The sequence below is a fragment of the Chiroxiphia lanceolata genome, chromosome 16, assembly GCF_009829145.1.
Source record: "Chiroxiphia lanceolata isolate bChiLan1 chromosome 16, bChiLan1.pri, whole genome shotgun sequence".
Taxonomy (NCBI): Eukaryota; Metazoa; Chordata; class Aves; order Passeriformes; family Pipridae; genus Chiroxiphia; species Chiroxiphia lanceolata.
The window spans coordinates 8568378-8592107 of record NC_045652.1 but is presented as its reverse complement, the minus strand read 5'-3'; the positions used below and the strand labels follow the sequence as shown (position 1 = coordinate 8592107).

The 23730-nt window shown below is 46.5% G+C and overlaps 1 protein-coding gene across 1 annotated transcript in view; it reads left to right on the top strand.

Annotated features, from left to right (window-relative positions):
• The first annotated feature begins 9564 nt into the window (after nt 1-9564).
• Nucleotides 9565-23730, top strand: part of SYT17 (synaptotagmin 17) — a 34102-nt gene continuing 19936 nt past the window's right edge. The window contains exons 1-5 of the mRNA XM_032704442.1: nt 9565-9629; nt 12882-12899; nt 14259-14407; nt 19518-19666; nt 20088-20707. Coding sequence (XP_032560333.1) covers nt 9615-9629; nt 12882-12899; nt 14259-14407; nt 19518-19666; nt 20088-20707 — 951 coding nt within the window. The 5' untranslated portion in view covers nt 9565-9614. The remainder of the gene's footprint in view (nt 9630-12881; nt 12900-14258; nt 14408-19517; nt 19667-20087; nt 20708-23730) is intronic.

Genomic DNA, 23730 nt, shown 5'->3' with positions numbered 1-23730 from the left:
ATTCCTCTATTTGCAAAAGACTTCTCTGTGCTGTGCAGTGCATTTAGGAATATATTCCTATTGCTTCTTGGAAGTTCTCCTCCTAGGACCACGTTTAGGCATAAAAACCATCAAATTAACAGGCACTTACAGACTTTCACTTCACTTAAATCGGTTGTGCAGGCTTGGCTTCTGCAGGGAGGGTTTTTCGGAGCCTTCCTGGCACTGGTATTCCGTGCAGTTCTCAGCTCCAGGTCCGTTTGCTGGCGGAGGGGCTGCTGCTGAAGAGGTGGTTGTATGGGGGGTGTGAGTGTGACTTCTGAGCACCTCCTTTTTTCTGTCGTGTGCCCTTGGAGGCTTGTTTAAGTGTGCTTCAAAAAGGAGAAACTTGCTAGTCATAAGGATTGTGAATCATGGGAACTTCTCCAAAAAAATATTTCTGTACAGAGCCTGTAAGTTTTCCCAGAAGCTACTGGAGCTCAGCAGCCATTCAGACCCTACCAAAACTAATGACATCTCCTGAACAGTAAAAAAAAAAAACCACCAAGGGAAATGGAGAGAACAGAAGCAATAGGCTCTGAGAAACCAGTTGGCCCATTTCTCCCTGTTTATTTCAGTGTGGTGTTTTCCAGAGCACTGCAAACAGACATTAAACTGCCTGTTGGCACAATGTGGATGGGGCAGTACCTGAGTAACATCAGGCTTCTCTGTCTCCTCACTGCTGCCCTGACAGGTAGATGACTAAACAGAGCAGACTGGCACTCAATTGTAGCTTCTGCTGTGACAACGCTGGAGATCTTGGTAAGAATTTGGCAAATTGTCCATTTTCAAATCTCTCAGGAGTCTGACTTGTTCAGGAACAAAGCAGTTCTTGGCCAAAGCTTTGTACATGCCTGAGTTTCTTCTAACAGTCTGCTTATCTCTTGGCTCCTTGAGTGCTGTCTGCCTTGATGTGCAGAGTCTTTATGATGTCCTGCACCGGGCTGAGGGCACCAATTCCAGCAGAGCAGTAGCAATGCAACTTTACTGTGACATTTACCCATCACATTTTACAGGTGCTTCTTAAAATGTAGCAAAGCACACTGACTTCTGTGGTTTGTTACTTGAAAATGCTACTAGTGCTCCAAGAAACCATATAAATCTTGTGTGCAGAGCTTGTGTGCCCAGTGGTGTTTTAAATTTGCCTCCTGAAATAATTCTCATTATCCAAAATGTGTATAGGGGCACATAATGAGCTTAATAATTCCTCAAGGAAGAATTGTTATGGTCTTCCAAAGCGATCCCTGTGTTAAGTGGCAATTAAGAGCTAATTATAATGAGATGCTGTTGGTTGAGATTAGTAGCTGACTTAGAGTGTCAACAGAAACATCCACACAGATAAGCAGGAGAGGAGATGATGGGAGAAAGGTGTAAGTAGGAAGGCAGCAGCTGGGCTGTAAGGAGGGGCAGGTGCATCCCCTTGGAGGAGATGGTAACTACCTGGATGGTCATCAGAAGAGTCAGCCCTCAGTGGAAAATGGGACAGCTTTTCTGAGGGATAACGAGGGGATTTGCATGAAATTCTTCAGCCAAAGCTTTCAGTGCTTGTATCTCTTGTGGAAGAAGATGTGGTGTTGAGTGCTGCTTCCTGCCTTCTGAAGTGTCAGCTAGTGAAAGTGCTGTTCACCTGTCTCTGGCAGCTGGAGGGACTCTGAAAAAGGATCATTTCGGTGGTGAAATTTATCTCTGGCTGATAAAGATCTTCATAATGAGACTTTCATATCAAAGGGCTCTGGTGGGGCAACAGTTTGAGTATCTATTTGCCTGACTGCCATTGGTGTAGCTGTATCTGAAGTGCACAGGTATTTTATTTGCATAAAACTGCTCACTCTCAGTGGTCAGCAAACACAGCTGCCCCAAAAACTTTTGAGTTGCAGAGCAGAAGGTTAATTTGGGGTGAAAAATGTGTTTCTCTAATTGAACACAGGACCCTGCACATACTGGGATATGCTGTTCTGGCTGCTCTGGCACATCTTTGCCCCTCAAGAGCACCTTTGTTTTCAGCAAATTTCCCCTCCCTGTGATGGTTCCAGGCTTGCAGAGGGAGCAGGCCCTTGCAGCAAAGGGAGCAGACAGATATCTCCCTTCTCCCTCCCTCACAGTATTTTCATAACCTTTTAATGGCATCCCTGTGGAATGGGGACAAGATGGTGATCACATGCTGGCCACTGCTGCTCCATTTCTTCCAGTGGGGGAGGAAGCCAGGATGAGATCAGATTTACTTTTTTCCCTTTTCTGCTTGGAAACTTATTTGTGTTGCTAACAAGGTCCCCAGTTCAATGCTGTAAAAGGGATGCTGCAGGGAGGAGGGCAAGTAAGCCTCCTCCCTTGGGAAAGGGCTAATGCAGTCCTTGACTCATATAAACTGCTTTTCTGAGGCCAGTGGGAATGCAGTTTGTCACCCGTGATGGCAGGTGATGCAGGCTGAGCTATTGGCACAGCAGGATGAGGTCGTAGATGGGGCTGGACACACACCAGGACATTGCTCAGGAACAGGGACAGCATCTCATTCCCTGACAGCATCACTCAATCAACTGCAAGTCACTGGGCACATTATGGGGGAGGAACATAATGTGCTGCTACCTGTGTAACCACAGGATTGCAGAATATGCTGAGTTGGAAGGGTCCCACAGGGATCACTGTGTCCAACTCTTAGCCTTGCACAGGACCATATAGGGAGCAACCCCAATATCTAACGTGTTACCATCTGATCTGTGAGAACAGTGTTTTCAGTCAGACACCCAGGGAAATGCCCAGCAGCAAGGAGTAATGTTATCACCTGGATTTTAGCAGACTTTTGTATATGAGGTTGGTTTGGTCTGTGATGAAGAGAGGTTTGCCTTCAAAGTTCAGCTCTGAGTGTCAGAGAGCACAGTGTGTGTAGTGATTTTGGTTTCCATTAGTGTCCAGAGAGGAGATTCCTTGTGAGAAGGACATTTTAATTCAGAAAGGATTCAGTTCATTTATATTGGTTGCATTCAGCTGGATTGCAGCCTCACTGTTCAGCAGAGCTCTGTCCTACAGAAAGTGCTGCAGGGTAAATGCACAGGAATGGGGAGGAGGGAAAAGAATGGAACAGACACAGACAGGTGAAACCAAGGTCCCTGCAAGGCAGAAATATTCAGGAATTACATTTATTTCTCAGTTACAGCACTGCAGTGCTTTAGACTGCAAATTGCCCCTTTAACCCACCAAGTTTAGTTCTACTGCCATGATACAGTATTTTGCACATCTGCTTAATGAGATGTGCAAAATGGGAAAAGCAGATGTAAGGGTCTCTGCTGCTGTGAGGGAATGATTGGAAACAGAACCTTTTGTCATAAAAATAGTCCTGCCCTTCTGAACCTGTTGAATTCTGAAGCTGACTTGGGCATGTTTTTGCAAATGATGATTTGGTATTTGCAGCTGAATAATTCTGAACTCATTCCTGTAGCTGTTCCTTCACAGCTTGAAAGTGGATTTCATTGCTGTTGATATTGTTGTTTTTTTTTTTTTTCCAAAAGCTTTAAGCAATCTCTATTTTTCTGGTTTGGTAATTTGTTTCATAGTCTAAAAGCTTTTCTCCTACCAGCCATATTTAAATGGGTTTGGATAACTTTTGTTACATTTTACAGCTGCACGGCCCAGGGCTGTTGTAACACCTTGGTGATTCAGTTGAACAGAGTGTGCCTGACAACTTCTGGTTCTGTGTTAACTTACATCTTTAAGCCACTGCTGGAAAGGAGAAACCTGTAAATGCCAACTGCTTCCTGTCCACTTTCTAGGTTTGATATGGTTTTTAATGCTCCTATGAATAGGAATTGTGACTTATTAAATTAGTGTGAATCAAATGGGAAGAGTCATAGCACAGTTATTGGAGCAACTTCTAGGGGATGAGACTGTTCTTCTAAAATAAGTCATCCATGAGTCTGTAACACAACCAAAGCTCTCAGTATTTATCTTACAGTTCTATCCCTGAATCTCAGAGAGATGACGCTGAGACTGAGTCTGCCTTATTCTATAAAATCTCACACTCTGGCCTTCTTAGAAGATATTGTCTTACTTTCTAAGGTGGACACTGAATGTATCTTGAGTATCTTTAAAGTTGTGTCACTTTGAAGGCTGGGGTTCTGTCCCTCATTTGCTCAGCCCCTTCACCAGGATCACACCCAATCCCCTGGGGCTTGGGAAGCCACTTCTGCAGCTCCCACCCAGCTCCTCTTGGTAGGAGTGACTCTCATTCTATTTAAGTTGTTTTCCTGAGAAATGGGGATACTGCTCAGCCTCAGACAGGCTGATGTGGCTTGGTTCTCAGTTATAAGATTAAAACAAATATGAAGTAGAAATTTACTTTAAAAATAGAGCTCACTTCCTTAGGAATTTGCTTCAGTGGGGATTGTGAGATATTCTCTCTGTAATGACTTATATTACAAAAATAGCTCTGTCCTATGTCTGCAAACAGTTAGAAATGTGAGCCTGGAAAAGAAATCTAGCAGCTAACTCCTCATCCCTACAGCTTGAATAAACCAGTCATAAACAAAATGAATTACAAAAGCCACTGAAAAACTAAACTTCCCTATAAATACAACGTTCTCTCCTCGGAAGTCTCAAAATACTCTAGCCTTTTTAGCATGACCCAAAGCCTACCGTATCCAAGCTTTTTTGGCCTCAGCGCAGGGAGTGAGTTCCAAAGCAGAAGAGCCTCGGTGGCGCTGTGCCTTCTCCGAGGCTCTGCTCTCCCTCCGCTGAAGCTGCACCGAGCCGGGGGGACTCTGCGAGCGAGGGAGTCACAGGTCACAGAGGTCCTGTCTTTATTGCAAAATCAGGTCGTTGGACATGACCTCAGATTCGTATTTACACTTGTGACCTAGCAGACACCATTTCCCTTCAGCACGGGCAGCTGATGACACTGGGCTCACACCAGTGACACCGCCTGAAGCCACCGAGGGCTCTGTATGGCCGGACTAGGGCAGAGACGTGGTCAGGGCTGGGATGGAGCGCGACTGCACCGGGCGGTGACGGCTCCCCCTGGGGACAAGGTTCCTTTTGAGCAGGAACTTGGATTCGAGCGCTGGATACAATAACACGCGGTGCTTACTTCCTCGGAGGCTGCGTGCCCTTTGGCTGTGGTTTTTATCTCTGTTTACTATAGAAATAGCTTTAGCAGATTATGCTGTGTCATTCAGTTCCCTGCCAGACTGTATGTTAAAGACAAACCAGAAAGTGTGAGAGTGCAAGAAAGGAGCTGTAATTTTTATGGCATAAGCAAGGCCATTACAAATTATACGAGGCAATGAGGATCTGAGGATTTTAGATCAAATTTAGTCCCTTTATTTGGAGATTTAAGAAAAGAGAAAAATGTGCTTTTACTGATATTGCCAATTAGGGAGCTGCCAGGTGGCCAGTTAATAACCCAGATGTGCTGCAAAATGCAGCATCAGCAGAGGCTGTTTCTGAAGTGGAGCACAGGAGAGCTTTCCAGGCCTACAGACATGAGTTGGGCCCTGGAGATGTGACGAGAGGGAGATCCTGGGGTAGGTAATGCCAAATCAGAAAGGTATAAGAGCTTATTTGCAGAAAAGAAGTACAGGAATGCAATGGAATATAAAGAACAGTTGGCTACTGGAAATGCAGAAGCCTGGGAAATGGTATCTTGACTTCAAATCATGCAGATTTACAGGTGTCCACAGTGTCAATGGGCTGATTTAAAGGCAGTTGAGAGCAAAGGATGGATGAGTCATGGGAATGGGATGTAAAACCTTCCCCTTTTGTCATGAGCTGGAATCTGTGTCTGTCACACTGATGTCAGCCCAGTTCCTGCTGGAAACTGCAACATCACTGGACAAGATCGTTTCTTTGACCCCCTCATGCCTCAAGAGACCAGAGCCTGGGACAGAGGCACTGGAGCCCAGGCTTCTTGCTGACCCCTGGAGTACACCAGGAATGATGTAGAAGGACCTTTTCCTACTCTGAACAAAGCTGTCTGGGCATGATGTCAGGTGGGAATTTGGGAGAAAGAATTGAAGGGACCAGCATGAGCTTGGGAGGCAGCGGGTGGGGTTGAGGTTGCACCTGTGTTACCAGCAGGAAGCAGAGCTCAGTTCAGGTCACTTCAGGTATTTTCTGACACAGCTCCTGACACTGAGTCACTCCTAGAGCTAGAATAAATACAAGCCCCTATGGCAAAGTGAAAGCTAATCCTTGCTCCTGGAAGACTGTGAGGTGTGGGGCCAGCGAGGCAGAGCTGTCCTGTCCCAGAGCAAACCATCCCTCACCCCTACGGTGTGTCAGGGCTCTGCTGGGGTGCAGCTGGGGGTAAAGGCAGGTGAGTAGTTTGCTGCTTTCCTATTTCTACAGCTGGGATAGATCTTCTCAGAGCCTGGCCTGGCCTGCACTCCCAAAGAGGGGTATTTACCCAGTTCTCTCCCCTGTGTACCACTCCATTGCTGGGGGTTTCCATGCAGTGCCCACCAGCCCTTCCTCTCTCCTGGGTGCAAGTTGTAGGGAACAGCTCCTATTTTCCCAGAAATTCTAGAATAAAACCTCATGGACTTGCCCCTTCAGGGTACAAGACCAAAGCAGAAAAAGGCCTGAAAAACCACTGAGGGGAAAAAAGTGCATTTCCATGACACCTGCAAGGAGACAAACATGTTGCTAGAGATGGCTCTGGAAGAGTGAATTGAAGATGCCTTTATTGGAGGGATGATGCTGTGGGGAAACGAAGCCAATTCTGTAACAGTGAGAAGCTGGACCTTTAAAGGCTGCCAAGAGCAGTGGGGAAGCACCAGCTACAATGGCTTGCCATTTATAAAAACATCTGGAGATAAGGAGCTTATTTTTGGGCAGAGTGGTAGCTGGTTATTCCAGCAGGTTCAAGTGATGATTGTAAGGATTTGGTGTATGAACACCAGAGGAAGACATCTCATCTTACCTTGCATAGCCACTTTTCTCTTTGCTTCCCTCTTGCAGCAGAAAGCACTGTCAATTCCTTTAGGAGGATTCAAATGAAAATCCTTTGAAACAGCCATAAGATTGCCTTCCTTTCCTTTCTTTCTCTACTTTTTCGAAGTGCTGCTCATCTCCCTTAACTTTAAGACATAAAGAAGCTGAAAGTCTTTGGCTAGGTTTGGGCATGGCATGGCATTTTGAATACCAACAGCCCTGGTTCTGGTTTGTCTGAGAAGCTGCTGAACCAATTTTCTCTGCTGGAGGTAGATTGTGCTACTTGCTGGGCTGGTTGTAATGATTTGAGTGCATGCTTTGGATGTAGGTGATGTTATTCCCAGTGTGTATTAATACCAGGAAGACTAGAAATATATCATAAAATCATATTCTGCAAAAGCAGTATTCATTTTCTTGTTTTCTGCTTAGAAATTCTGCATTTGCAAGCCTCACCATCTGCATCACAGCCATTACATGTGGGAAGTATGGAATGTGTCTTATCAGACACAGAGCGTGCACAGCAAAGGACATCCAAAGGTTATGTTGTCATCATGTCAAATGGGTCTGTTTATTCTGAGTGCTGTAGAAGCAGAGCTTAATCAGAGCATCAGCCATATGCAGATTTGAAATTAGATTTTACAATAACCACCTGTCTACTGTTTCGAATCCATCATATTCCCTGGGTTAGAGCTGTGTTTGCGTGGAGAATGTGTGTGCTGGGAGAATGTCATCTAAAAGCCTTCATGCAACTGTGTGAAAGGCACCTAAATGCATGTATATGTATGAGTGTGCAAGGGAAGCACATCTATCTCATGGCTTTGTGCTACAATGTGCTACTAAAGCGTGGGGGAGGGAAGGGCATTTTTTTAATGCAAAAATCAATAGTATTGCCAACCCCCTCATATAAAACTTCTTTTGCTCTTCTTTTTTGGTTCACAGTGCTTATATGTGTTAACCAAAAAAGTCAGTGACGAGTGATGCAGCATTTGGTCTTTCTCTGCCCTAAACATTTTTAAAGGGGTAAGTACAAACACGCACATAATGTTGGTGTAGTGCATGCCACAGTTTTGTGACTCACAGCATACTGCCTTTAAGGAGTCAAAAAATCTGTCTGGAAACCTTATGCCTCTCTCCATTATATTGCAACATGAGGAAAAAAAAAAAAGAAAATCTGTGTGTTCGGTGGTTGCAAGCTGCATCAAGGCGGTGGTGAAAAGAGCAACAATATTCAAAGTAAAGGCTGACATTTTAAACACTGGTACTTGGAAAGAAGTGGAATTAAAAAGAACTGCAGAGCAAAAATTGACAAACAACTTGTACCACAGTTTAATCGTATGCTCAAAACTGCCTGAAACACATAAGCACTACAGGCTTTTTTTCTTGCTTATCTTCACTGTGGTAATTATTCTTCTAAAGCAGTAGCTGCTCTCCCTGGGGAAAAGGAGCATTTATGTTTTTTTGATTCAGAGTGTGGCCCTTCCCACGGAAGTCAACAGGAGTTTTCATTGAATTCAATGAGAACTTAAATGGGCAACTAAATGAGATCAGTAATGGAAGAGCTTTCCAAAGACATCCTGCCCCAGATGCTCCCTCCTTACCACAAGGAGCAGCAGTCACCAGTGTTCTTAGTCTGGACAACATTTAAAGCTGGAGTATCCTCTTCTCCAGAGCAGGAGATGCTTTTACCATTCACCACAGTAAACTGAAATGTGGTGAGTCAGGGCTGTTGTGACTCGAGGAGATGCCCTGTAGCAGCTGCCGACCATCCAGCTGGGCTGAGCTGTAAACTGCTTCGAGAAGCCTGAGAGTGTCCTCCAAAACCGAGGTCAGAAGCCTTTGTTTACACCAGGATGCCGGGAAGCCTCTAATTTGTGTGGCACCAAAGTGGTGCTCAAGAGAACAACCCCAAATCCCCGATTTTCCTGTGCTTTCAAGAGTTTGACCTCAGAAGAGCGCTTTGCTACTTGAGCTCTTGAGGTCAAACCACCCACGCAGTGGGATTTGCCCATCGCTGGACCACGTTTCCTCCCACCCTGCCTCTGGCTGGACCCAACATTTAAGCGCAGGGACACGATGTTCATTAAGGTCTGTGGGTTCCAAGCCCAATCCTTGCTCCAGCTACCTCACCTCTGCCAGGGAAGGCGTGAGTGTGTACGTTTTGTTCGTTCAAGCTCACGAAACAACCGCATCCGTGTTGAACCTCAGGTGTGTCCGTGGCATCCTCTCACACAACGAACTCTTCGCGGCAAAACGCTGCTGTAAAACCACTTTATCCGCCACGGCCACCGCCCGCACCTGCCCGGCCGTGCCCCGCTTCCACCGGCGCCGTGTCCCGGCGGCCAGGAGGGGTTCGCATCCCTGAATTTCCGCGCCGGGCCCTCTGGAGGTCAGTGTTCGCCCGCGCTGCGGCGGACCTGTTGCGGCCCCGCGGAGGCTCCGCGGGCAGGGCCGGGCCGGGCGGGAGCTGCTCGGAGCTCCAGCCCCGCTCCCTCCACCCGGCCCCGCGGGGGCGGCGGGTCCCTCCGCGCCGGCGGTGGCTGCGCGGGGCCGGTGCTGCCCGCGGGGGCCGCCCCCCGGTGCCCCCGCCCGGGGCGGTGCCGGTGCCGCTGCGGCTGCTGCGCGGCGGGCGCGGGTGGAGCCGCGCGGCGGGAGGCGCCGGGCGCGCCCGCGGAGCCATGGCGTACATCCAGGTGGGTGCGGAGCCTCCGGGCCGCCGCTCATCCCTGGGGATGGCGGGGCGTCTGGGGCGTCTGCGGGACGCGTGCGGTGCCGCGGCGGGCCCCCCTCATCCCCCCGTGCTCCGTGCCCGGTGCGGGTGCACAACTTCGGGGGAACTTCTGGGGAGGAGTTCCCGGCGGCGACAGCGGCTCCCGGCGAGGGGCCAGGCGGGGCCGGGGCAGGAGCGGGGCCGGCAGCTGTTGCTCCCGAGGCGCCGGGGCGGGAGCGGATCCCCGCGGGGTTGGCGAGCAGCCCTCGGGCCTCTCTCCTCTCTGCCGGGGGAGCGGGATGGCCCCGGGGACGTGCGAGTCCTGATTTTACACAAGGACTTCTTGGAGGGAGGAGGATGCTGAACCCCGCGGGCAGACAGATGCGATGGGCCCCTCCAGCCTGGGCACAGTCTGGCGGGGTGGGGGGCACCCGCGGGGTGGGAGGCACAGGCGCCCTGGGCTGCGGGGAGCCGCGGGCTGCGGGGTGATGGATGGGCTCACCCAGCGTTGTGGGGCTGAATTGTTGTCGGGCTTGTTCAGACCCTGAGAGACCCCCGAGACGCCCGTTTCTCGCCCGTTGCTCCGAGCGCAGCCGCCCAGTTCCTGATGAACACAAACGGGGCATCTCCAGCCTCGCAGGCCGGCCGGGCACTGCTACAGACCCCGCTGCCGATGCCACTCGGCACCCCCGTCCCGCGGGGCCGCGTCCCCCTCCACCCGCCTCGCCGTCTCCCCCGTTCCCTCCCGCTCGGGGCTGAGCCGCCGCCGCGCCCGCCGGGTGGGAGCGGGGATGCTGAGGGAGCTGCCCCGGCTGGACCCCACCGGAGGTGTCCTTCGGGGCTCCCGGAGCCCCCCGGCTCGGTGGGGGTCTCGAGTGGGGCCGGACACGGCACTGCCTTCGGCAGCACGGCCGTCGGGGCCCGTGGGTACAAGGTGGGCTACCCGGATGGGGACTCAGCAGCAACACCGCGTTATCCCCACACCGCGGTGTCAGTCATGGTGACTGTACTGTCCCCAGGCTGTGGTGTTCACTGCGATGGAGCTTGTGAGCCTTTCCTGGGGTGTAACTGCAGGGGCACAATACAGTCTGTCACAGTGAGGACTCCACCCTGCTGCAGGATCCCCAGGAGCACTGCCACCGTGGCGTGTTGTCACTGGTCTGTGGACCCGGTTGGGATTGGCGTCTGTGCTGACTTGGAGCGGGGGACCCCCACCCAGGCCAGGGCAGACTCTGGGACTGGGCCCCTGCAGCAGGGTGTGGAGATGAAGCCCTGCCTCGCACTCAGCCTCGGCACAGGGGTGCACCTGGCCCTCGATGAGGGTTCACTCGGGGCTGGAGACTCCCATCTGGGTTGTTCTCTGCTCGGCCAGCTTGGAATGACGTGGCAGGGCATGACGGTGCCTCCCCGACCCCAGGGGTTGGGCTCTTCTCCGGGGGTTGCTGAGTACATTGCAGCAGCTGTGCTCTCAGGGATCCCCCAGCACCAGCTCACTGCTGCATCCTTCCCTAAACCTCTGCCCCTCCCCAGCCCTGACCCACCTGCCTGGTGTGAGCGAGGTGGATGAACAGGTGGTCGTGTTTGCTTTCTTTTCATGGGCCCTGCATTTCAGCCCTGTATGGTGCTGGTGACTTGTTTACCTCTCCAGCACTATAACGTCTAGTTCTTGTCCCTGCCCTCCTGTTTCCTGGTGGAGATTTGTGGATGGTCGCAGGCTCACTTATCATGGTACTTTTGGGGCAGCTGTGTGTGCCCTTGGGCTGGTGGCACACAGGGCTGGGTTCATGTCACTGGTGACTGATGGAGACCGGGAGGGCTGTTTAACACGAGCCTGCCGTGCATCCCTGTGGGCCACTTGGAAAAGCCAATTTCTTCTCATGTCACGTGCTACGGCATTGGATTGAGTGGCATGGATCCAGCTGCTTTGTTTTAGAGCAATTTAAATATCCTCCTTGCAGTTTTGCTAAACCACTGTAGCTTTGACTGCAACTTTGCATTAATAAGGAATGACAAAGCCCTTTAAACCATTTACAGTTTTCTTAAACAGTTGGTCCATGGTTATCTGTAATCGCTGTCTTGTCATATTGCACTTCATCTTTTCTAGTATTTTAGTTTGTGCTTCTAACAAGTGGTGGCCTGTTTGGCAAGCAGTGGCTTCCAAGAAGTTTAAAAGGGAGACTTGCACCAAAATGTGATCCACGGGAGAGTTCTTGGAACCTCTACATCCCAGCTTCTTTATAAAAGGCTGGTCTTGCCCCTGTCAGGAGCATAAAGCCAGGAACTGGTTTCTACACGTGGAAGAGTAGAATGAAGTTTGGGGGTTTTTTGTTTGTTTCGGTTTTGTTTTGTTCTGTTCTGTGGTTTTGTGTTGTTTGGGTTTGTTTTTTAGAGATTCCACCTACAGAAAGACATCTGGGACAATTAGGAAACTTTTAGGCATTATCAAGGGAACGTGATAGGAAAGATATTTCAGCAGGCATCAGAAATGCCTGCTGAAATACTAAGTCTCCAACTATAAATGAAATGAGTCAAGTATAATGTTGCAAGGGTGGCTTTGTGAATAAAACACTGGTTTGTGATGACTTCTTGGCTGTGATTTGGGGCAGGTGGCTGCAGCGTGGATTTTTGGAGTGTGTGGCTCAAGCATTTAACGTCTGTCTTTTGTATTCTTCAACTCACATCTGAGGATGAGGCTGAAGGTGCCCAGTGATGTGTACATAATGGAGAGTATTCAGTCTGTATCCCTTCCTAGAAACGTTACTGCAACAAGTTGGCATTGAAGCTGCATGGATATGGGCTGAATCTGGAGAAAAGCCTTTTTTTTTTCCCACTGGAAAATTTTGATGTGGTCTACTGTCAGCAGCAAGTAGTTGCTGCAATTAGAGACAGGTTATTAAAGAAAATAAAAGAAGTGGTTACTTGTGATACCCCATTTGCAAGGAGCAGTGAGCAGGACTCTGATGCTCCAGGATGGATTTGGGTATTTCGCTCCTGGGGAAGGAGAAGCAGAGTAAGCTTGGTGGAGAAGGACTGGAAACAGCAGAAACTGATGCCCTGTCAGGAGACTTCTCCTTCCTCTAATATCTACAGGGTACTGTCTTGCCAGAAATTCAAGCTCATCCCAGGCTGGGGCATGTCATGGCAGAAAATTTAAAGTTATTTGAGCATTGCTAACCTGTTTTTGTCTTTTTCATTTTGTTTCCCTTTGCTTCATTCTGGATGTCTAAAAGGACAGTTGGAACCAATAAATGAGGTGAGTTAATCTGATGATTCACTCTCCACTCTGTCTCCTCGCACCATCCTGAGGGGATTGTCTCGTATTTTCTGACTCTCTGCTGATGTCCTAGATATAAGTACTGCACCACATTTTGGGCTGGTAATTTTTGGTTTTCAATGCCCAGATTTTGTTTATGGAAAGAAATATGTGTTTTACTGGAGCAGAAAGACATGTTTCTGAGGAATCTTCTCTGTAGATCAGAGTTCCTCCAAGGAAACCCCTCGTGGTGTGGTAATGCCCTTGTATCTGTACACTCATGAATACTGCAAATGTCTTGAGTATTTTGGGGAAATATCTGTGGAGAAAATCTCATATGCTTTATTTCTTCAGCTTCTTAGGAACATTTCAAGGTCACACACAGTTGTAATGCTGTTTGACCCTGGATGCAGGTGCTGTGCCCTGGCAGCTGTGTCTCCCCCGTGCCCCTTTCTTAGCAGTGCCCTTGTGCTGCTTAATGAGCCTTTGCATGAACTGCAGAACTTGGAGTTGGTGTGGGTGGGAAATGGGCTAAAGTTTCTCTCTCTGCTCCCCTCAAAGCAAGCAGAGCTTTGAAGCAGAGGGAAGGCTGTAGGGATGGCATGAAGGTGGGGCCACAGGCTGCTGCCCATCTGGTGGTGAGTTCACAAGCCTGGTTGTCACAGCAGAGGAGCAATGTTACAGGTGGTGCTGCCAGTGCCATCATGAAAGCCTAAGAAATGAAGTATTTTTCTGGGTCAACTAACTTCTTTTTAAAAATATCACTGAAGGTTCTTCATTAAATTAATCATCATAGCAGAGGGGAGACATGGATAGTGTGCTTTGGCTAATCCATTTTAGGGGCCAGTTTGTTGGGCTGTAATGCTGTATGTGTATGGATCATACAAATGTTACATACTGGTACATCTGCAGGGACCAGGTGTGTTCACACTGCTGTGTTAATTAAATAGATCCTTGCTGGATTAAATTGGAGCTTTCACTTACCTTCTGTTTTTAATTCCTTCTGTTGTACGTTTGCTGATCTATTAGTTTGTTGATGTTCATGAAGGAATATGCATGTTTCTACTCTGGCATGTTGCTACACCACAGTGTTTTGTAAATCACTCTCTTGCCAACCTACATAATAATAAATCTCTACTAGAGGGAAAATACCTGTGGAGAATGCTTATTTTCCTGCCTTGTTATGGCATCGGTGGAGCTGGGCTGGTAACTGCATAGCACTTGTCTGTTGGTATAGCTGAAATAAATACAGTTCTTAATGTTCTGTTGCAGAAACACAAACATAAATACAGCTGAATGTTTTTTCTCCATAGCTATTGATGGGTTGTAATGTTGTACTTTGGTTTCCAATGGCTTCAGGGTCTGCTCGCTAGAATCTCGGATCTCTTGCTGTGCCGGTGGACTTGTAGAAATTGCTGTCAGAAGTGTTTCGACTGTAGCTGTTGTCAAACAAATGAAGATGAAGTTGAAATCCTGGGACCTTTTCCTGCTCAAACTCCAGCCTGGCTGTAAGTTTAGATGCACGATTTCCTAGCTTTACCCAAGGACTGCTCAGCTGCGATGAGAGTGTTGGTGCAGTGGGACATTTCAGAGGGTGCCACTTAGAAAGGAGGAACCTCCTGAGGGTGGGAACGCAGGCTACTCACAGCAAGGTGACAAAGGGCAGCTCTGGTATCTCAAATAGCAAGGTTAGTCTTTGTAAAAACCTTTTCTGATGGGTAAGACAGAAGTTGTTTTGTCAGCTGGCATAGCAAGCTGATAGCTGGTTTGCTGTGTGTCCTTTTCTAAAGATGCCTTTCATCTTCAGTCCTATTTCCTCCTCAGATGGACCAGCCCTTTGGAGCACTTCAACTTGGCTGAAATGCTGATGAGGTTGTTTTGAAATATTTTCTTATCCTAGCGTGAAGGTGGTTATCATATAGGCAGATGAAAGGCATAGCTCGTACGTGCTCTGAAGGGGAAATTCATTTAAAGTTTCATTTAGCAGGACTTGATCTCCTGCGTCACCTTAGGACTCTTCAAGATTTCTTCTCAAATCATTAAAGAACCACAGCACCAGCACCGGGTTCTGTCTGGAGCTCTGATCAGTGTATTTGCAAATCCATTACAAAGGAAGTCAGTGAAGTCTTCTCTGTTTTACTCCCTCTCAGCTGGGAATCTGTGGCACAGAGGTGACCCTGTGGAGGCATTAATGAAACCAAGAAGGGAGCAGAGCTCTCCAGTGTTTTAGTGGCTGTGTTGTCAGCTGGGCTGGGCTGTCTTTTGTGGGAGCAGACTGTTTGATGGACAGCGTGTCCAGAATTTGTGACACAGAATTTGCCTCTTTAGTGCATCATATGATGCTCAGAGTTTGGTACCTAGGCACTGAGACACTCAGGTGATTTTACCTACTCCTGTGAGTACCTACTGTTGCTCTGTCTCAGGGCTGGAAGGTTCATGTCTTGGTGCTGCATGAAATAAATTCTTATGTTTAAATCGCAGTCTTGTCTGCGTACTCTTTTGAATCCAGGTAGAATAGGATGGTAATTAATACTGAAGCAATAAAAATAGAGCTGTTCAAGATGTGTTAGAGTGGTTTTTAAATGTGAAGCAGCATATTTAAGAGTGTGATATACGCCCAGAAATGGATTCACCTGCAATTAATGTGGAATGGAAACAAAATCAATGCTAAATAGGAAAGCATCACGCACAGGAGAGCACAGTGATGAGGTTGCAGTATTGGACGTGGAAAGATTGGTACAGGAGCAATTACATCTTGGGAACAAGTAGCTGGGCTTGTAGTGAGAGGGTGATTCAGAGTTTGTCTGGTGTGCTGAGTAGCAGAAGGGACATCTTGTGTATTTGGAAGTGTGGGGTGATTGTACCATGGTTTAGTTTATGACTCCTGGATCCTTCTGTGTGGCTAAAGGGGCATTGTGGGCACTGAAGCTCTGTTCTTATCTCAAAACTTAGAGGTATGGTGGCTTTGCAGATGAGTTGGACTCTGCCACAGATAGTGAACATGGAGACCTTTGGACTCATAAAATGCTTTCTCCAGCTTGTATTGTTTCCCCCCAGTCCTTCTCTGTCTGAAAGCCCCTACAGTAACTTACTGGAATGGCCATAAGCAGAAGACAACATGCTCTGGAAAAAAACAACCTGGTTCTTCAACCCTGTTGTGCTTTATTCTTCACCTATGGACACTCACAACCCTGGGAAGAGTCCCTGGGACCCCAGCCCAGGCCACATATCCATCTTTCCATCTAGTTTCAGGTGATTTGATGCAGTTAAGGTCTCCCTAAGTGCTGAGAGAAGGTGAGTTCCCAGAGATAATGCCTGAGAGGGGCAGCAGGCACCAAAGAGGAGGACACAGGAGAAAATAAGCTTTGCTTATTGAGGGTACAGGGATGCTGCCATGCCTTGGGATCACTGAAGTCACCATCTCCTGTGGCACTGTTGCAAATCCTGGGATTTCTGAGGATGCCTGTAATACACATTGGTTTAGAAGCTGGAGATCAGGCTTTGCTTGCTTCAAAGGGCAGTGGGCTCCTCTTCTTGAGCTGATATGGACCCAGGGTAATGCCAGGGAATGTGACAATAATTTACGCTTCCAGGGTGATTTTGTTGGAAAACGGTGAGGGAACCCAGAAATTATTTAAGTGAGGAGGACAAAGAGAGCAGAGGAGATATGGAGAGGTAAAAGAGTCAAGGGGATGTGACTGAGAGGAGAAAAAATGCTCCTGTAGAGGAAGAAGAGTCTGGAAGATGAAGAGGAAAAGAAAGTAAAAGGCAGGAGCCAGGTTCGGTATGTTTTGCTCGCTGATGAACAGGAGAGCCAAGCTTTTTGTGTGTGCAGGTTTAAGGTGGAAATGATCCCATGCAGCCTCTGTTGGCTCAGAATTCAGAAGCCAAAGAAGATTCCTGTTTTCACTGTGTTGATCTTATGCTCTTAAATATCCAGATGTGGTTTTGGAGGTAGAGAACAATGTCTGGAGTTAGATGTGTGAGCAGAGTAAGAATTTGGACTTGGTCTTAGAATAAGGTGTTTGATGGCTATGTTTTTAAGTGCTCAGAGATCTGTGTATGCCAGTTGACCCCTCATTCTTTTTTTTTAACTCTTATTTTTGAAAAGGAAGCTTTTGGAGTTAGTGGAAACCCCTGGAAGGAAAAACGAATTTGATATCACTGTATTTTGCATTTGGATGCGTGCATTGAATTTGGGAACAAATCAATTTATTGTCCTGCTTGCAGCCTGAAAGTGTTTTAAAAATAGATCTAAGTTTTCAGCTGAGATCTTTCCATCTTGCCATTTCTTCATGAGCCCAGGACACTGGTGTAATGCAGAATGCAATTTGTTCATTCCTCACCTTACCCACTCCCCTGGGGAAAACTGCTTTTATGGTCCTCATTGGTGAACTAGCAAACATCTGAATGCCTGTGCTTAATGACCCATCCTTTGTTTTCTGTCCATAGGTTTTCCCTTTGGCAGCTCTGAGACACCTCATTGTCCTGGAAATTCAGGAGGGGATGTTAAAGCTGCAAGTTAAAGCCCTTCCTCTTGGGAGACTATGGATTTTTCTCACTTTCTGAATTTTTTTACAGTGACAACTTAGGGGGAAAAAAGCACCCTTCCTGCAGTTAGTCCAGTTGCGCTGATCTGAGTGCCTGGTGGCTTCTCGTTATTTCATGAGGAGCACTTGCATCCTGGTCTCTGCAGAAATGGTCTGGGAATGAGGGTTTCTGTTGGAGCTGAGTGTTACAGAATATTCTACACAAACCCCAAAGATAAACAGTGCACACTGTGAGGCTGAATTGAAATCAGGACAAGACTCCTCTTTCCAAAGGTTCGGATTAAACAGAAACAGAGCTGCTTTAACCAGAGCCAAAGTTTATTTGAGGAAAAATTATTGTGGCTCAGTAGCAATTTCCTTACTAAAGGTCATCTGTATGTTATTAACTCACTATTACGTTTACCCATTGTAGAACATCCTTAATGCCTCTCTTCCTGATTCCCTTTTCACCCTGCCTTCGCCTCATTCTGTGCGTTTGCTTCTCAAACACAAGCATATCCAAATGCCACCTGTGATTGTGTAGACCTGCATTTATACATGGAAAAGCTATTTGTGTTCCAAGTACTGATTATATATCAAACTGCATGATTTGGACTGCCTTTAATGGGTTGCAGAGCTGTGCAAATATTGTATGCCTCTTTTAGCATAGGCTTTGGTTTTGATTATTAACAGATTTTTTTTTTTAGTGTAGATGAGTTGTGTGAGTCTGAATTGGTGACATTTGCATAGAACCTGCTGTGAACTTCATGGGTTTGGATAAGAATTTCCAGTTGATTTTTGGGGTTTGGTTGTTGGGTTTTTTTATATTTGAGGGGCTTTTCTGCAAGTTTACTGCTTCTTGCAGAATATGTGATTTGCTCTGTTCCAGTCATTGGTTACTAATGAAAATGATTCAACTTACTTCATTTATACACAGCTGAGCCATGCACGTAGAAAGGGTGAATTGGAAGCAAAACACACAGAATTCCCTTTTGCTTTGCTCATTTCATGCTGACACTTCCCTTGTGATCTGCTGCTATTTTCTGTCTCGTGGATGAGCTGTTTTGCATGATGCAAAACAGATGCACACACGTCATGCGCCGTTGTGTGATTTCATTTCCATTGGCAGCACTCCCCTCTGAGCATGCAGTTGGAGACTTTTATCTCCTGTAGTTATTACTCTCTGCTCTTGCCCCTCTTTCAGTCAAGTTGGGAGGTCCTCACTGCTTTTTGGAGCCACTGCAGCTGTGACACGTTGAGGCTTGCAACCAGAATGTTGTTATGTACGAAAACAACTTGTGTGCAGGTGTATGTGTTTAAACACACTGAAACGGGAGTTACACGTGGACTTCTCTGTGATGCCAGTCTTTTGTTGAGTCTTCTCAAAGCTGCTACAGCTCTCACCAAAATTTGCTTTGTCATTTAGATCCTGCCAACTTCCCTGCTCCCACCAAGACCCCTGGGCAGTAAAATTACTGTCTGGTGAGAATTGTGTCTGGTTTATAGGAGCGGATAAAAAGCAGCCAATTATTTAAAAAGGCATGTCAACAAATAGCTCTTGATGAATTGTGTCTATAAGATCGAGTTTTGAAACTTTACTTGTATACCTGCTAAGCCATATTTTACTGAAAGGTGTGTGGTAGGTTTGGGATATCTGATCACAGAGGTTTGCCATGATGGTTCATTGCTGGTAAAGTCTGTGCTTCCAAAGTGTAGCTGTGAATTATAGCAGTAAGCTGCTGTTTGAGGTTTGTGGTTTGTGGGGTTTTGGTTTTCCTATTTTTTTCCCTTGGAGACAAGTATAATATTTCTGATCAAGATTTGAGTTACATGTGCCTTTGTGGCCTGTGTCGTGCTTTAATACTGATAAAACTCTGTTTGAAAGACAGGCAGAAAGATAAAGAATCTGTTTTTTACATAGGTTTGAAGTCAGTTGCTCAGCCTTTTGCTTGCCAGATAGATCAGGAGATACCTCACAGCATCCAGGGCTGAGCACCCTAGATGAGACCCAGAATGCCAGAACACATTGTTATTCTGTATATACTCCTTGTACTGGGTTGAATCATCCAAAGGTCTCTCCTTATAACAGGATAAGCAGCCAAAATGAGGACAAAGATGGAGACTCTGATAATACAATCAGCGAGCTGCCTCCCACTCTTCAGGATGTTTCCCCTGACAGAAGGCGGTCGTCGTCAGATACATCACGGTCCACTTACAGCCTCACGCGGCGGATTTCAAGTAAGGTCGTCCTTCCAACATTAATGTAATTCTTGTGGGAAAGAAAATCAAACTGTAGTGCTTTCCCTTTCATCTTTTAGACAGGGAATCAAGTCAAGCTGAAGGTACATTGATTCAAATCTCATCCTGTTCTGCAGGAACACAGTAGAAGGGACCAGCCCTGTTTTTCTTGCTGAAGCATATGTGTGGTAATTGCACGAGAAAATGGACAGGGAGGGAAAAGTGTGGGTGGGCTTGTGCTTTGCTGTAGCTAAGGGTGCTGTTAATTGTTGGCAGTGCAATGGGGAAAAGTCCCACTGTGGAGCCTGCATTGCACAGACACAGGACAGCTGTACCCAAAGAAGCACCTGAAGTTGATGTGCACCTGTAATTGCTTCAGTTGAGTTTCTGACAATTGTATTTGTGCATTTCTCTTGTTTAGGTCTAGAGTCGAGGAGGCCAAGTTCTCCGCTGATTGACATTAAGCCTATCGAGTTTGGAATAATAGGAGCTAAGAAAGAAATAGTTCAGCCAACTATCCTGCGGAAAACCTACACCCCAGATGACTATTTTAGAAAATTTGAACCAAGACTGTACTCTCTTGACTCAAATAGTGATGATATGGACTCCTTGACTGATGAGGAGATCTTGTCGAAGTATCAGCTGGGCATGCTGCATTTTAGCACACAGTATGATCTGTTGCATAATTATCTAATAGTGAGAGTCATCGAGGCTAAAGATCTGCCTCCTCCAATTTCTTATGATGGTTCAAGGCAAGACATGGCTCACTCCAACCCCTACGTGAAGATCTGCCTTCTTCCTGATCAGAAGAACTCCAAGCAGACCGGAGTGAAACGCAAAACGCAGAACCCGGTGTTTGAGGAGAGGTACACATTTGAAATCCCCTTTTTAGAAGCCCAGAGAAGAACTCTGCTTTTAACTGTAGTGGATTTTGACAAATTCTCACGCCACTGTGTTATTGGCAAAGTGTCAATGCCCTTGAGCGATGTAGACCTTGTGAAAGGTGGACACTGGTGGAAAGCCCTTGTGCCTAGTTCTCAGGTAACAGAATTTATCAGATTATTGATGCCATTTTTCTCACTATTTTGTTGTTTGGGGGTTTTTTTTGTGCGGTTCCTTTGCCTGTTGGCAAGTAATGCAGTTTCTAATTAGTCATTGTCATCTTGTTACTACAAAATCTTCTGGGTTGGAATAATGTGGGCCTATGACTGGTTTTATAAGTGTGAGGTAGAGGAGCTGTTTTTAATATTCAAAGGAGATGGCATGACCAAAGATCCTGTGTCAGCTTAAATGAGAACAACTCAAGACTGCTTTGGAAGTCTGCACCTTTGGGAGATGTTTCTTGTCACTGCAGGGACCTGCATTCATTCCCAGGCACTGCAGGGACACTGTCCCACCCAGGTCATTCCTGTGGTTGTTAACATGCCTGTGCTTTGAGTTCACGAGGGGAACCACTGATGCCAGTTCAGTAATGATTTGATTCAATTAAGTATATAGAAGATGAAATCTCTACAGACTTGTGGCATAATGCATGAGCAAAAATTTGCACAGGAGTGGTAGATTTATTTTCATCACGACCCTGAAGGAACTAAACTTGCCATAAATATTGGTCTGATGCAAGTGGCGTGCTGTATGTGTTTTGAACTAGATTCAACCATGCAATGGGATGGGAAGAGGAGATGCAGAGGGCCTGTGTGCTTTTACCTCTGTTCTCAGGAAAGGGCCATCTCCTTGCCAGCCAGGTAAAGGGCTGTTCAGTGGAAAGCTCTGAGCTTTGCAACCAGGGATGGTGGTTAACGACTAAATTTGCTATTAGCAGTATCACCCACATAGCTAGAAGCACAGAACCCTGTAAAAAGCCAAGCAAAGAGCATAGTGTGAGCAGCATCTCAAATATTTGTGTTAAGGACAGGAGTTTCACACAAGGTTGGTGTAATGAGGTTGCCTCTCCCAGTTCCTTGCCAGCTCTGGGATTGCAATTTTTAAGTTTTAAAGCCTTTGCTGAATCAAACCCTGTGTGAAGTTGTATGGTTCACATTTTCTTTGATTTTTGTGTTCACAAAAGGGTGGCATAGCCAGAGGTATTAGATGAGATGAACAGTAAATCATTGTCCTCACTACTGATTTACAATGTGGGTCTGAGAGTCTGATTTGGAGTTGAAACTTGTGATGAGGCACTTGTGGAAGTGAAATCCCCCAAGCAGTGTTTATGAGTGAAGCCAGCTCGGACTCTGACTCTGCTTTGGCCTCTCTATGTGTGCACAGCAGGGCTGGGAGTGCTTTTACCTCCTGCTCAGACCTGCTGCATTGTGTAAGGGGAAGGAAGATCAAGACTCCAGGTAACTGCAGGAGAGCCAACTGGATTTGCTGTAATAGTTGTAGGAGCGTTGCAGGATTTTCTTGAACAATGTTCAGGCAAAAAAGGGAAGTTTTGAAAGTTGTGCACAAATCAAAATCATGGGGTCCCTGAACGTGTCTTTATGTAGGGCATGTCTTTGTGTCAGTGAGATCTGCTTTGCTCAGTAGAGTGACAGTGAGGGACAAGGGGACCATTGTGTTACAAAGTGATTTGTAAGGAAAATCATAAAATCACAGGATTGTTTAGGTTGGAAAAGACCTTTAAGATCATCAAGTCCAACTGCTAACCCAGCACTGCCAAGGTCACCACTAAACCATATCCCTGGGCTCCCCTCATTGAGCCTTTCCCCCAGATGTTCATTTACAAGTGCCTGCAACAATTTTTTTCCTTTTATTTTTGCTATTAGCAGTTCATCACGGGCTCTGTGTTGTGCATCTGAGGACAGAGCTCTCCTCTTTGCATCCCCTTATCCTCCTGTGATTCCCACCATGCAGTTTTGTTTCTCCCTGCCACCCCCTACTTTTGCATGATAAATACTTCCCTGTATTATGTATCTCTTTATGAGTAACATGGACTCATTCCACAGCTAATACAGACCTTGATTAGACAAGATCATCTCTGCCTTTGTGTGCCAAGTTCAGAGCCAACTCTTCCTTTTCCCCCTCTCCAAAGTTTTATTGAAAGCTGCTGCTGTTTTCAGCAGTGCTGTCTGCTTCACCAGTATTCAAGATAAATTATTTATGCAAAAGTTGTCATTTCTGATATTTATAAAAGGAAGGAGAAAGAGAAAACTCTGTTTGAATGGGCAGGCCTAACCTTAGAATCCTTTTGAATTTATTTCCTTGCTATCGTATGGAAAAACTTAAAGTCCTTCATGCCTTGATTAGTAAACAGCCTTGTTTTGGTCTTTTCATACCTCCTTGTTCTTTTTACCTCAACTGGCAGACTGCTACTGCAGAGGGAACAACAGTGCACAACAGTGCTTGTACAGGACATCCTGGGAGGATGTTTGGTATCATCTTCCCATGTTTTCTCAATGATAAGATTTTCATTTAGTGAGGTATTTCATCTTAGTGATAATTGAAGTTAAATTAATTGTTCAAAGGGTTAAAATAAATCCTGGAAGAAGTAGAACAGTAAAGCTTATTGCTTTGAAAAAATGCATTTTAATGTCTTTCAATAACAGTGATGCTTCGTGCTAGAAATTTGTGAGGGTTTTTTATGATTAGTTGGAACCTCCTGCCTGTGGAATGATAGATTTGACATGTTGACAATTTTTTTATACTTCTCATTTTTTTGCTAGATTCTCTGAGGGACAGGCAGCCTTTATCAGGTTCTTGTTGGACTGAACCTGAGCCTGCTGAAGTGTGCTTTGTGTTGTGAAATCGTGATAACAGGGGCAAAAAAGAAAAATCTACGTGCAGTAGCACTTTATTTTGCAGAAGGTTGCTCTCCTTGGATTCTGGAGAGCAACACAAAGCTGCTGTGGTGCAGTTCTGATCATTACTCGAGGAAAATTTGCCAGTCTGGGTTGGCTGCCCCCGGGCTGTGACACGGAGCAGCAGCTGGCAGCACCCCCGCAGTGATAAAATGCTGAAGAGAAAATGCTGAAGCAGGTGCTTGGAAAACCAGTAACCAGAGGGAGAGAAACACAGACAGTCATAGGCATGATATGTAAAGATGAAAGGCACAAAATACGTGAATT